General features: G+C 39.0%; 1 protein-coding gene across 4 annotated transcripts; it reads right to left on the bottom strand.

Moving 5' to 3' along the window:
* Nucleotides 1-5197: 5197 nt before the first annotated feature.
* LOC311042161 (uncharacterized protein) lies at nt 5198-10038 on the bottom strand. 4 transcript variants are annotated; one of them, XM_084052719.1, is made up of 6 exons: nt 9975-10025; nt 9805-9890; nt 9284-9408; nt 7708-8067; nt 7005-7127; nt 5198-6457 (listed from the first exon to the last, which is right to left on the bottom strand). In XM_084052719.1, exons 3-6 carry the CDS (start codon nt 9375-9377, stop codon nt 6402-6404), a joined length of 633 nt encoding a protein of 210 aa, XP_083908845.1. In that variant the 5' UTR covers nt 9378-9408; nt 9805-9890; nt 9975-10025; the 3' UTR covers nt 5198-6401. The 4 variants fall into 4 exon arrangements, with proteins under 4 accessions (XP_083908845.1, XP_083908844.1, XP_083908846.1 ...); XM_084052718.1 differs by having other exon boundaries at nt 9805-10038; XM_084052720.1 differs by having other exon boundaries at nt 5198-6454; nt 9805-10038.
* Between the last annotated feature and the right edge of the window lie 2630 nt (nt 10039-12668).

Below are 12668 nucleotides of genomic sequence, written 5' to 3'. Positions count from 1 at the left end.
GTGACACAAAATAAATTAGCCCTCAGAATGATTACAAACTCTTTTGTCCTTGTTTGACTTGTAATCCTAACTTTGTTATTCTTTAACTTTTGGTTCCTCAGGTATTGATAGGTATTGCATGTCAAATTGATTCTGTTGCTGCAAAAGGTCATCACAAGAGCACACTCCTCACAATGCAGGTTATCAGTGTGTGTACACGCACGCACGCACGCACGCACGCACGCACGCACGCACGCACGCACGCACGCACGCACGCACGCACACACACACACACACACACACACACACACACACACACACACACACACACACACACACACCTCTATTGCTGTGCTATTCAGTGTGTTTGTCCCTAAACAGACGCTAAAGGGCTGAGAACAGGTTAGCTTACACAGCAACAGGGTGTAATCCAATCAGTTAGTAGGAACCTGTGAAGGACACTACCCACACACACACACACACACACACACACACACACACACACACACATGGTGGAAGAGACGTCTTTACAACGCTTCAAGGTAGCAAACTCGTGTGTAGTCTACATTTTACTTTGATCTTATCTGAATACTACAACAAGACTGGTTTCTCAAACTTTCTACAGATTGGAGCAATGGATGGCCAGCCCCCATGACAGCATTGTTACCAAGTCTCAGCATGAGACTTATTAACCACTTAATCCCTTTATACTTGTTTTGTATGATGATTGATGAATAGCCAAAATACCTGATCTACAAGCTTACAACGTACGCATCACATTGTGACCCGCCTATAATGACATGCCCAAAACAACCCTAACCCTAACCCAAAATAAGGATAGGGATAGTGGGTTACGGCTTGATTGTAGGAAACCTATGGTGACTTCACTGACAACAGAGAGACCACAGACTGTTTGATTTAAAAGTTTTATTTAAGTAAGGTTATTTCCCACTAGCTACAGTAGGCCTACTCCTTCTAATGAAATACCCCCCCCCCCCCCTACATTTGATTTGTACATTGCAAAAAAAGAGATAATGTATGATGAGGCAGATTGTATGGCTGGGCACTGCCTTGGAGTGAACTATGGTGTTACTGAGCAGCTGAGTCAACACATTGCTCCATACCACCTTTGTTGAATCAACGAGACGAGAGGGAATTCTCCCCTGCTGATTGACTGACTGTAGTGAACAGCCCAGCATGCAACAGCAAAAACAGTGTTGTCCACCATATGTCAGTAACAGTTTGATAGCTGAATCGTTTTAAAAAGTAACCCATAGTGTGGAAGAGACTGAAGTTCTATTCTTGATATTATTGAGTCGACAAAATCAGGCCATTAAGTTTCACTAAATGAATATCAGTCGAAAGACACAAGTGTATTCTGGCACAGTGAGCTTAAGTTTTAAATGTGATATTACTGCTGACTTATTTACAGTATAGATTCCACTATTCCATTATGTGAGTGTTTCCTAAGGAACAGGCAGGTGGCGTGTGAAGTTTTTACTTGCCACCGTGGCTATTGAATTCAAACTGAATGTGGAGAATCTTAGTGTCAGTGTGGTTGCAAAATTAATTGTGTATTCATGTTGCTGGCAGATGATCACAGACCCTCAAATAACAGGAGAGACATGAGGAGGATACTGTAATTCACACCTCCCACTTATCATCCTCTGAATGTGTGAGAAAATATATTTGTACAGTAGGGGTACAGGCACTCCCTGATTATTTATGCAATCATTATGTCTGCACATAATCTACAACATGGGCAAAAATGATTAGACAACATACCAATACATCATGAGTCATGTCTTGTTGGGAAGATGTGAGGCAAGGCTTGGACCTGCATGGTGGCCTCAGTTGAGAGTAACCAGAATTAGGTTCTTTATCTGTTACAAGAAAGATAACTCTATGGCCCTTTCATGTGCGATGATGATGAGTCTAGACTAAACTGAGCAGGCAAGTTAAATCAGCTAGCGGAAGCTAGAGATTGGGAAATCTGAAAAGATGACCTATATAACCAGTATATTTCTGCCGGCGGTGGTCAGCTGTAGACTGAGACCCTGCAGTCTGATATATGGGGTTGAACACACATATGTCTGTTTACTTTGCAGAGTTAACTGTGCCATAGGAACACATTCAATGACACAGTGTGTATACAAGGAAGAACCTTTCATACACTGAACTTGCAGGCCAAGGGCAAAACAGCCGAGCTTTACAGTGTACTAAAGCATAGGAAAACAACGATAAAATGATGTACAGTAAATGAAAGGCATAAGCTTTGATACACTAGCAGCCAAGGCTGTAAAGTGAAGGCAGGTCCTGTTTTCTCTCATACGTAAAACACCTGAAAAGAACAAAGCCTGACACACACACGCACGCACACACACACAGATTGATTGATTGATTGAATACTTTATTAACGGTTTGCAAATAGTACAGTGGTACGATTTGATAAAATGATAATACAAAAAGCCCTAAAGGCTTGTTTCCATTGTGGTCCTGTCTGTGTATTCAATTCATCAAGACATTTAAAGACATACAATAATATACAAGAGATCATCAACGCTAGTAGCAATAAACGTATACCGGTATGTACAGTAAACAGTTGGGGGGTCATTCCTGGTGTTAAGCTTAGAAGACTTTTCTAGGACCAGTTACAAATTGCAGACAGGTGCTCTTTTATGGCAGTTTTGAATTTGAAGGAGGGTAGGGAGTCACACTTTTTGATGTCTGTTAGTAGGCATTGCACATTTTGGTGGCATAGCAATAGAATGAATTCAACCCCCCAACCCCGAATCTGTGTTGAACGAGATCAGTGGAGCTCCCTCTGGTGTTGTGCCTGTGTGCGTCTTTCATGTTATTGAAGTAGTTTGACAGGTACATGGGAATCCCTGTTCTCTTGAGTATCTCGAAGACCAGGACCATTGCGAGTTGCTTTACTCTGTCCTTTACCCTGAGCCATCCCACCCTAGCATAATGAGCAGGGGTTAGGTGAGTTCTAGATGTGAGGCCTAGTAGTAACCTGACCAGTTTGTTTTGAGAGGTCTGAAGCTTTGTTTTTAATGCCTTTGTGGTGCTAGATTACCATGAGGTGCATGCATTGGATGAGCGCTTCAGCTAGTGTCCTCAGTGTATTCCTACTGACCAAGGAGGAGATCCTGCTCAAACAGCTTGAGCGCACACACACACACACACACACACACACACACACACACACACACACACACACACAGTGTTGCGACCTCTTCTGTAAATATAAGCTACACATACAGTAGCTCTGTGGATATGCATTACAGACATTTTCAACAAACCTTCATTTAGTTTTTTTGCTTTTCTTTGCACAAGCAAATATTATGTGCAAGGCCAACAGAAAATTACACTTATAGAGGTCTAAAAGTAAAAGACAAGCAAACAAGCAAAGATTAACAACAAAATAAATCAGTTGTTTGAGGAAGGGGATTTATTCATTGTTAAAGTTTTGTAATATATTGTTGTAAGAATGTATGTTATATTTTGCATAGTAGTGTATATTTGTCACATATTTGTCTGTACAAAGGACCACAATGGTTTTGAAATAACTCTTAGCAGACATTGTATTGAACTGTACTTTCCTGTGTTTTTTTTTGCAAACTGCTAATAAAGTATTCAATCAATCAATCAAAGTAATACATTAAGACATTAATTTACATTGCTTAAGGTTTTCAGTTAATTAAATAGAAACGGGATTGACCTCAGTCTTGTTGAAAACTAAATTAAGCTCTATCAGTCACTTTAAAAACAAGTCATATATACAAAAGAAAACAATAATGATGGTTTAATAACTTGATTCTCTCGATGCCGTACTATTTTACAAATACATGCCACCCTCTAGTGGCCAAACAAGTGAACTGCTGTCTGCTTTTATGAGCGCTGCAAGCAGGGTTAATACAGACACCTTTCTTACCCCCTAAATTATGTTAATTTGTGTGGATTCGGGGGTTTCCTTTGGTCTTTACGAACATCTCCTATATACAGACCATGTAATCATTACAAATCTTAATATTGAGTCCATTCTTGACTGCTTTTAAATTGTTTATTTGTGTAGAACTGCACATCTTTCAACACAAGTATATATGCATGCAATAGTCTACAGAATAGCCAGTCTTGCAAAAACTCTTGTTCTCTCAATTTCCAGTAATGCAAGTATACAGTTCTTCATTACAAATGGGACCTCTAAGATTTCCTTGAGATAATGTGGCCTTACCTGAGCTGTAGTTTGTCAACATCTAATATTGTGTTATAAGTTCCATAAGTTCAATAAGTTCCAATTAACAGAATGAATTGAACAAAAAACTTTATGCCCAAACATCCCTTCTATTTGAAACTACAGTCTAACTATCTTACATAGCAGGGCTATGTAAAGCAATGACTACGCCACCCACACATATAGGAGTGAGGGATCCTTTAAACACATTAACCATATAGAGATATATAGGACTGAACAAGGTAAGGTTCCCCAGGAAGGTACGGGTTCAGAATTAACAGAACCAGAGGCTGATGTATCAAATGTGTCAAGTTTATTCAACAGTTGGTATAAAAATAGTCAGGTTAAAATACAGAAAGGAAGAAAGCGGTTAGTATTAGAGTTCTGCAAAAGGGACTAAACTCAAGAGGCAAAGGGGCAATAAGGGTAACAGTTGGTATAAAAATAGTCAGGTTAAAATACAGAAAGGAAGAAAGCGGTTAGTATTAGAGTTCTGCAAAAGGGACTAAACTCAAGAGGCAAAGGGGCAATAAGGGTAAGGGCTTCGGGGCCTACTTGGGCCTCTAAACTAAATATACAGCAATTAAACAAATCAAATCCAATAGAAAATAAAGTAAATAAGTAACCAAAAGCAAATCCGCAAATATGCAAATCAAAACAAACTACAAATAAGCAAAACCAAAATCATGCAATGCTACTTAATGGCCCAGTATAGCTCTGTCCTCAGTCAACCCTATTGCACTCAGTCTAAATTGTGTGTGTGTGTGTGTGTGTGTGTGTGTGTATGTGTGTATGTGTGTATGTGTGTATGTGTGTATGTGTGTATGTGTGTATGTGTGTATGTGTGTATGTATGTATGTATGTATGTATGTATATATATATATATATATATATATATATATATATATATATATATATATATATATATATATATATATATATATATATATATATATATATATATATATAAATAGTCAATATATGCTCATGGCTCCAAATGATAAAGGCCTGCACAGCCACAGGGTACTGCTGCTCAAAGGACCTGGAGGCTTCTGGAAGTACAGATATATATTAGTATAATTAACAACAGGCCTAATATTGTCAGCCTATCTAAACTCTTATATATATACTATTGTTACAATGAGTTATAAAAACCTTGTCATTCGTTTCAAATTGTCTTACCGGGAATTAGTCTGTACCCCTCATGCCTCCAGGTCTCTCTCACAAACACTCAAACCAGGCTTCTGGCTAGACAGGAGGCCACAAACCTGGCCACCCACCCCTCTTTATGCACTTTCCTTAAAGGGCCAGTGCTACACATACATGAAAATCTTCAATTTACGTAACTATCAATTCTTCATGGAATTCAGAACATAATTACAGACAATGCTGTTTTTGGATGAGTTTAGGCCTATAGAGGGATCTGAATCTGACGGATCCAGACTCAGATGAAAGATAAAATCACCAAAGTGGGGAAGGCAGGAATAGGATTAAAAAACAAATTATATTGTATGTTCCTTTTCAGTGTACAGTTTTAAAGCATTCGATCACAGTGCAAGGTCAGTATGTTCCAGCCAAGGATAGTAAGCTTGAAGAAGTAGTGCACTTTATTAATATTTCCTGCCCACAATTTCTGCACTTCATACTGTGGGCCCTCATTCCTATTTTATGATCCATCGTACTACAGTGTTGTGCACCAGAAACAGCAGATCTACACACTCACAACGCAACCCGGATGCAACGTGTTGTGAGCTTGTACTGTAGATAAGCTATTTCAATGCATGTGACAACATTGTACGATGAAGTATAAATCAGGCTTCATAGGGCATGAGGCAGATGTTTCCTGTATTTGTAGTCCCAGCCTCAGGCAGAAATATTAAAATGCCACCCACAGGCCTTGGTTCAAATTACGCATTGAGTCAAAAACAAATTAGGAAGGAGATTGTTTCATAATGTAACACATTGTACATTTTTGAGCATCAGATGTTTGTCATATCCAAGCTATTATTCGATTAATGAGATACATTTGCATTTCTCTGCCATTCTGTTTGTTTTTAATCCAGAGATTGAATCGAGATTGAATCTTATGCAGAGCGACATACAAAGTGCAATAAGTGTCCATATGATACCGTAGGCTATAAGCATTATACTCATCCTATCACATCCTGCTGAGCCTGTTTCTCTAATCCTTTGAGACGATTGTAACTTCATCATCATCCTCTTCAGATTCACTTCCTGCTGCAGGCACACACAGTTTATACATCAGTATATGTTCAATCTCTACCCAACACACACACACACACACACACACACACACACACACACACACACACACACACACACACACACACACACACACACACACACACACACACACACACACACACACACACACACACTTCATAAAACATCTTTCATAAGACATCTCATACTGCAGTGGTTCCCAATATTTTTAGCTCAAGACCCAAAAGAGAAAATGCATTTCTTCTTGGGACCCAAGACTAGTGAAAATGGCCGATCTATAAGCTCACAACGTGTCGCATCGTGACACATTGTGAGATTGTAGATCTGCTAATTACAATAATTAAAACATTGTAGGAAAGGGAAAAAGGGATATTTACTCGTGACCCACAAAAATGGTTCCGTGAGCGTGACAGTGTCATAGAGGGTTGTTGGCATTTTCTCTCTTTGTACTCAAAATAACACATTTTAACAAGACAGTAGAGTCAGTACAACTTATAACTTTATCCCATACGGCACTGCTTTATGCTGAAGCGCAACTTACCGAACAATCTTTGCAACGTCTCAGATCTCTGAACCATCAGGTAGGCCAAGTAGAAGACCAGCAAGATACCAAAGAATCCTCCGATCACACAGCCAATGAGGGTGGCGTAGTTACGTCCACTCTCTAGGGAAAGGAGTGGGGGGTTATGGGTAAGGAAGCAGGAGAGAGGGGGATGAACAGTGAGATGGTGACCATACATGTGTGGTGTGGGTCTACGTCCCAGCTTTTCTTGTTGTTTTGTTCCACTAAATAGTAGGTATCATTCCTCCACATTCACTGACTCTAGCCAGTAAGTAATGTCTTTCAAGTAGAATGGTTTCAACTTCTGCTTTACATAAAAGTAGGAGCTTAGGTGGAGAAAGATTTGTGAAGGCCATCCACTCCCTCTGCCTGGCTGCTTAGTGCTAGTTTCTGATGAGTGCTTAAAGAGACAGGATCTATGAAGGAATTATTCATGTACTTAAATACTAATAATATCTAAATACACTGTAAAATCTGGAGTATTAAATGTAAAAGTGTATCATCCAGTTGTACACTTTACACTCTGTGGATCTCACTGTGTAGTATTCTATTCATTTTGTTTAATGACTCATTTGATCTTCCTCAAGATGTCCAGCATGCTTCTGGTCAACAGAAGACATCTTATAGAATGTCGTTACAATACGTTTCAATTGGAAAACGAGGACACAGAAGAAGTATTCACCATAAACACGTAGGAAGGCAGCAGGTGCGTCAGGGTGACCAGGCAGCTGACACACAACCCATGTGGAGTTGTCAGAGTAAGATGTTCCAGTGATGGTCCACAGGGCCAGCAATTCCCCATTGACCTCCTTACAACTAGCGTGGAGAGCCTGGGGGATGTCATCTATGTCCCCTCCAGGGCAGGTGAGGCTGTGGTTTCCATGGCTGCCATAGAGGGTGAGCGTGAGGTTGGATGGGACCGGGGACACTCCACAGCGGAACTTTGCAGGGTCCCCTGCCGCCACGGTAAGGTTACCTGGGAGGGTGCTGTACCCTGTTGAAGAAGGGTTGATGCTAGTGGATGTGTTGGTGGTGTTTTGGGCTGGGTAATTTATACATTGTTAATAGTGGAGGATGTGGTTTGTTGAGAGAGTGAGAATATACAGTAGGAGTGTGTGGGGGTGGGGGGTAGAGGGGAGAGAGAAACATCAATACATGAAATAACAGTGCACACAGTACACTATATTAAAATTGTTGCAATTTCAAATTGAATTCTCTCCTGGATTGTCTGAGCGGAAAGATAGAAGGGGTACTTTGATCATTTTCATCATGGATAGCAGGAGAATTACAGTAGCTCCCTTTCTCTTACCCAAAATATAGTTGAAAAAGAGGGTAAATCTCACAATTGGTGTAATTAAGGGAGATGTCATTTAACCTTCATTTTACTTGTAGATGGAAAAACAACAATTTGAGTGCAAGCTTTACTTTACAAGGACAGGTTATAATATGTTTTCATTGTTTTGGTAATGGACCATGTACTGTAGAAAGTGAGGACCATGCTACACAATACTTAAAATTGTTCTATTCTTGGTTTGTCCTGTTCTTCCTGTTTCTTCAGGAAACACTACCTTGACCCTTAGCCTTGCCTATTTGTTGTCAATTATTTGTACGAGCTCTTGTTTTATTGGATCTTGTTTATTTGATACACTTATTGGTTTTTAGCTCTAGCTCATTTGATTTTCCTATTTGTCTCATCTGTTTAAGAAAGTAGCTAGCTGATATATTGCACTTTTACCGTAGCGCTAGGTATACTCTTAGTTGCTTGTTTTAGAAGAGAATGCACTTAAGACTTCTGGTGATTAATAGTTTTCCTGCCTACCTAGTATGTTAAATTTGAATGCACTTTAAGTCGCTTTGGATAAAAGCGTCTGCTAAATGACTGTAATGTAATGTAATGTATTCAAAATGTGTAAAAGCTAATTAAGAGTTAATTGTATATTATAGCAATAGTTGCTTGTTTTGCTTCATAGTTTGGTCAATTCATTTTGTAATACCTTTCTATTCTTAACACATTTATTTAAGTAACCAATTTGACGGTTGCTTTAATGTGTTGTGTGTAATTGCAGTATATTATATTTTTACAGCAATGTATGCACATACAGTACATTTAAAAACACAGTAAAGTCCTCAGTGTTCATTTAACTCTGATAGTGTACACATGTAACCAAATGGATCCGTAAGGGTTACATTTGTACACTATCAAGAGTTACAAATGGAGGACTTTCATGTGTACGTTTTTGTGTAGATTTGTGTCTTACCTGAGGTGTGTAATGGAAGTGGAAGCAGAGCCATCAGCAACACACACAGAGCTGAACACCTGCTTGTCACCCTTCCTCTCCTCGTCTTCTCCATGTTCTCTCCTGTCCTATTCCATAGGTTTCCTCTACAGTTTGATAAGGTTTGGTGAATAAAACTTTACTTAAACTTGACATAATAATATGCTGTCAGGTGCTGTAATTACAGCCTCTCATTATGTTGTAAATGAACTGTATGTTATTTCATCATTTGAGTCTTATACATTTTCAATATCAATATCATGCTGCCATTTGTCAATTTAAACATATTTCTGAGTAACTGAACAAGAAACATTTGTTTTTCTGAGGCAGCTGTGAGTGCTATATTTTCTTTAAAATGTAAATCTAAACGCTTACATACAACTGTGATCCTTTAAAATATTATAACTTTTTGGCATTGTTCACACAATCTCTTTTCAAATAAAACTTGAAAAATGAAGATGATATCCTAAAGCCCTGATGCAAAAATGGGCATGTGAACTGACCACAATGTGAATGGAATTCCTCTGCTGGTCCCAGAAAATGTCCTGTTTCCTGGTTGATGGTGACACTTCAAGACAAACCTTACAATCTGTGGAAATGTGCAATACTTGACACATTTAAGAAACACTCCAAACTTAATAAATGTATGCGTTCTTGCTATCTACACACGTACAGATAATATAGTCCCTCTGTGTGTGTCTCTTTCTAACCCTCTGGAAAGGAGATTAACAAACAAATCAAGGAACTTCCCAGTCAACTGATTTGAAAGTAAGATTTCACTGAAGGAAAATCTTTATAAACAGGTTGAGCTGGCCTAACCTGAGCCAATAATAACTCTGAAAGAGTTGACAGCCAACCACAGTGCTATGTCTCCCCTCCTTCTCTCACTCCGTTTGTTCTCTATTTTCCTTCTGTTTTTCCACTCCCCTTCTCTATGTCCACCATTTGACTATATGATGAGGAGCCTAAAGAAATTTAACTTCCAAAGCAGGCTATGCAATGCAAGGCTGAGCCAGGGACCACCACCTTTGTTAACTTTCTGCCGGCTTAATACAAATATCACTTACACAGTAGTTGTTAATTCATAAATTAATTGATTCTGAAATATTTGGGAAAATACATTTATCTTAGAGTTATAGTAGTGGGTGTCATGCAAATAGAGGAAATATAAATATATATTTAGGCCATATTTGAATAACCCTCTGAAAATGATCAGATTCTGGCTCAGACATTACCACTTAAAATAAAGTGAAGTTCAGGTTATGTGTAATAACCTTTGGCAATGCATCAAAACACTCCAGAAACAAACTCTCAAAACATCTCAAACACAAATAAAATTATTTCTGCACAATCATAGATTTGTGAGGCTGTAATCTATACATATATGGCTATATATATTTGTAATTAGTGTGGTCATGTAAGTGGCTATAGTAGTGGTGGCTAAGTGAACAGTACTGTATAATAACACTGAATACTGTGGATGCACATGTGGTGTGTAGGAGTCACAGTCCAGGGGCGACCCGGTAGACGAGTGATTGGGGTGCATCAGAGCCTATTAAAGAGTTCCGCCAATGAGGGGGCAGAAACAGCGCCGGTCACGTGGTTCATAAACTGGAAATAGTTACAAATGCTCATAGACTCCAGTGCATTCCATAAACTTCCGGTTTAGGGCTTTGTCACTATTCGCCAGTAGAATGCTATGTAGAGGACCTGGCCCGACCTGGGCTCAAATACCTCCCTGGTTCAATTCCCCACCAGACAGACCATTTGCTGCGTGTTACGCCACAGTCTCTTCGTTCCTGTCTCTCTCAACTGTCTCTTCAAATAAATGCTTAAAAATTAAATTGTGGCGTCAGCCTCCATCTCAATGTCAGCAAAACAAAGATGATTGCTGACTACAGCAGGATGCAGGGAGCACACGCCCCTATTCTCATCTACAGACTGGTCACACTCCGTGGGCATCATCACGATCTTCCTCCGCAGGCTGAAGAGGTTTGGCATGGACTCCACTACAGGTGCTTTATTGGCAAGTATCCTGACTGGCTGCATCACTACCTGCTAAAGAAGATGCTCCTCCCCACGACCTTATAAGGCCCTGGGGCATAAGTTCTTGAAAGAGTTTCAATCACTTTCACCTGCAATAGTGATGCCAACACCAAAACAGTGGTGGAAAAGGTACTCACATTTGTTACTTAAGTAAAAGTATCAATACTGCAATGTAGAAATACTCTGTTACAAGTTAAAGTCCGGAATTCAAAATTGACTTGAGTAAAAGTACAAAAGTATTGGTTTCAAAATGTACTTAAAGTACCAAAAGTAGAAAGTACTCATCATGCAGAATGTCCCATATGACAAGTTTTGAAATGTATAAAAGATAGACTAATCCTTTGAAAATAGCAGATCTAGAAGCTCACAATGCGTCGCATCGTGACGCATTGTGAGCTTTTAGATCGGCTATTTTCAAATGGCTGAAATATATATAGGGCTGAAGTGGTTTATGTATGTTTTGTAATCAAAATCTACAAAGTAACTAGTAACTAAAGTTTTCAAGTAATTGAAGTGGAGTAAAAGTACAATATTTGCCTCTGAGATGTAGTGGAGTAGAAGTAAAAACTACTGAAAATTGGAAATACTCCAGTAAAGTAAAAAATACCTCAAAATTGTACTTATGTACAGTACTTAAGTAAATATACTTAGTTACTTTCCATCACTGCACCAAAATAAAACCAGAACAATACCATCTGTACAGAGGTAGGACTCATGTCAGTTCAGGGCAGAGTCACACCAGATGTTGGGCCAAGAATGACAATCAACAGAGGCTCCATTATGGCTTAATGTTGTTTGTGTAATTGTTTTTGATTACATTAAGGTATATGGTAAACCCCCAAAAAATGTTTGGTTATTTGTCCTTCAAGACTGGAAGTCAGCAGTAAAGCTAAAATTAATGCATTTGTTCTGTACTCTGTAACTACATGGGTAAAGAGAGGGAGGAAGAGTGGTAACAACACATTCTAGCGGTTCTCACCTCTACTTCCCTTTTACTTGTGACTGTGTGTTCTTGACATGGTTGTCAGTACTTTAAGTCTTGCTGACTGTTAATGACTCATACTGGACAGACACATGCAGACAAGCTCGGAGACAAGTGAGTACAACTGGATTACCTCACTGTAACTTAACTATTTATATTCATTGACTGGAATGTATCTTATACACATATTTGACATTGTAGCATGACATCACTTTCAATTTTCACTTTCAATTCAAATAGATCAGACTCAGAGATGAAAGTGAATTAGTGGTCCAAATACAATGCACACAAACTTGAAATGAAACCACATTCTTTCACACGTAGTTTGAATATGAAAAT

The sequence above is a fragment of the Gymnoscopelus microlampas genome (assembly GCF_963454915.1).
Source record: "Gymnoscopelus microlampas genome assembly, chromosome: 3".
In the NCBI taxonomy this organism is placed as follows: domain Eukaryota; kingdom Metazoa; phylum Chordata; class Actinopteri; order Myctophiformes; family Myctophidae; genus Gymnoscopelus; species Gymnoscopelus microlampas.
The sequence above is the reverse complement of the archived record's forward strand: the minus strand, read 5'-3'. Positions and strand labels throughout refer to the sequence as shown.

Excerpts from the sequence above, each read along its gene's own strand:
- LOC311042161 (XM_084052718.1), bottom strand. The coding sequence starts at position 9,377 with ATGGAGAAGACGAGGAGAGGAAGGGTGACAAGCAGGTGTTCAGCTCTG. Across the intron at positions 8,068-9,283 it reads ACTTCCATTACACACCTCAG|CCCAAAACACCACCAACACA; the intron begins GTAAGACACAAA and ends TAAATTACCCAG. Across the intron at positions 6,458-7,004 it reads GACGTTGCAAAGATTGTTCG|CAGGAAGTGAATCTGAAGAG; the intron begins GTAAGTTGCGCT and ends GTGTGCCTGCAG.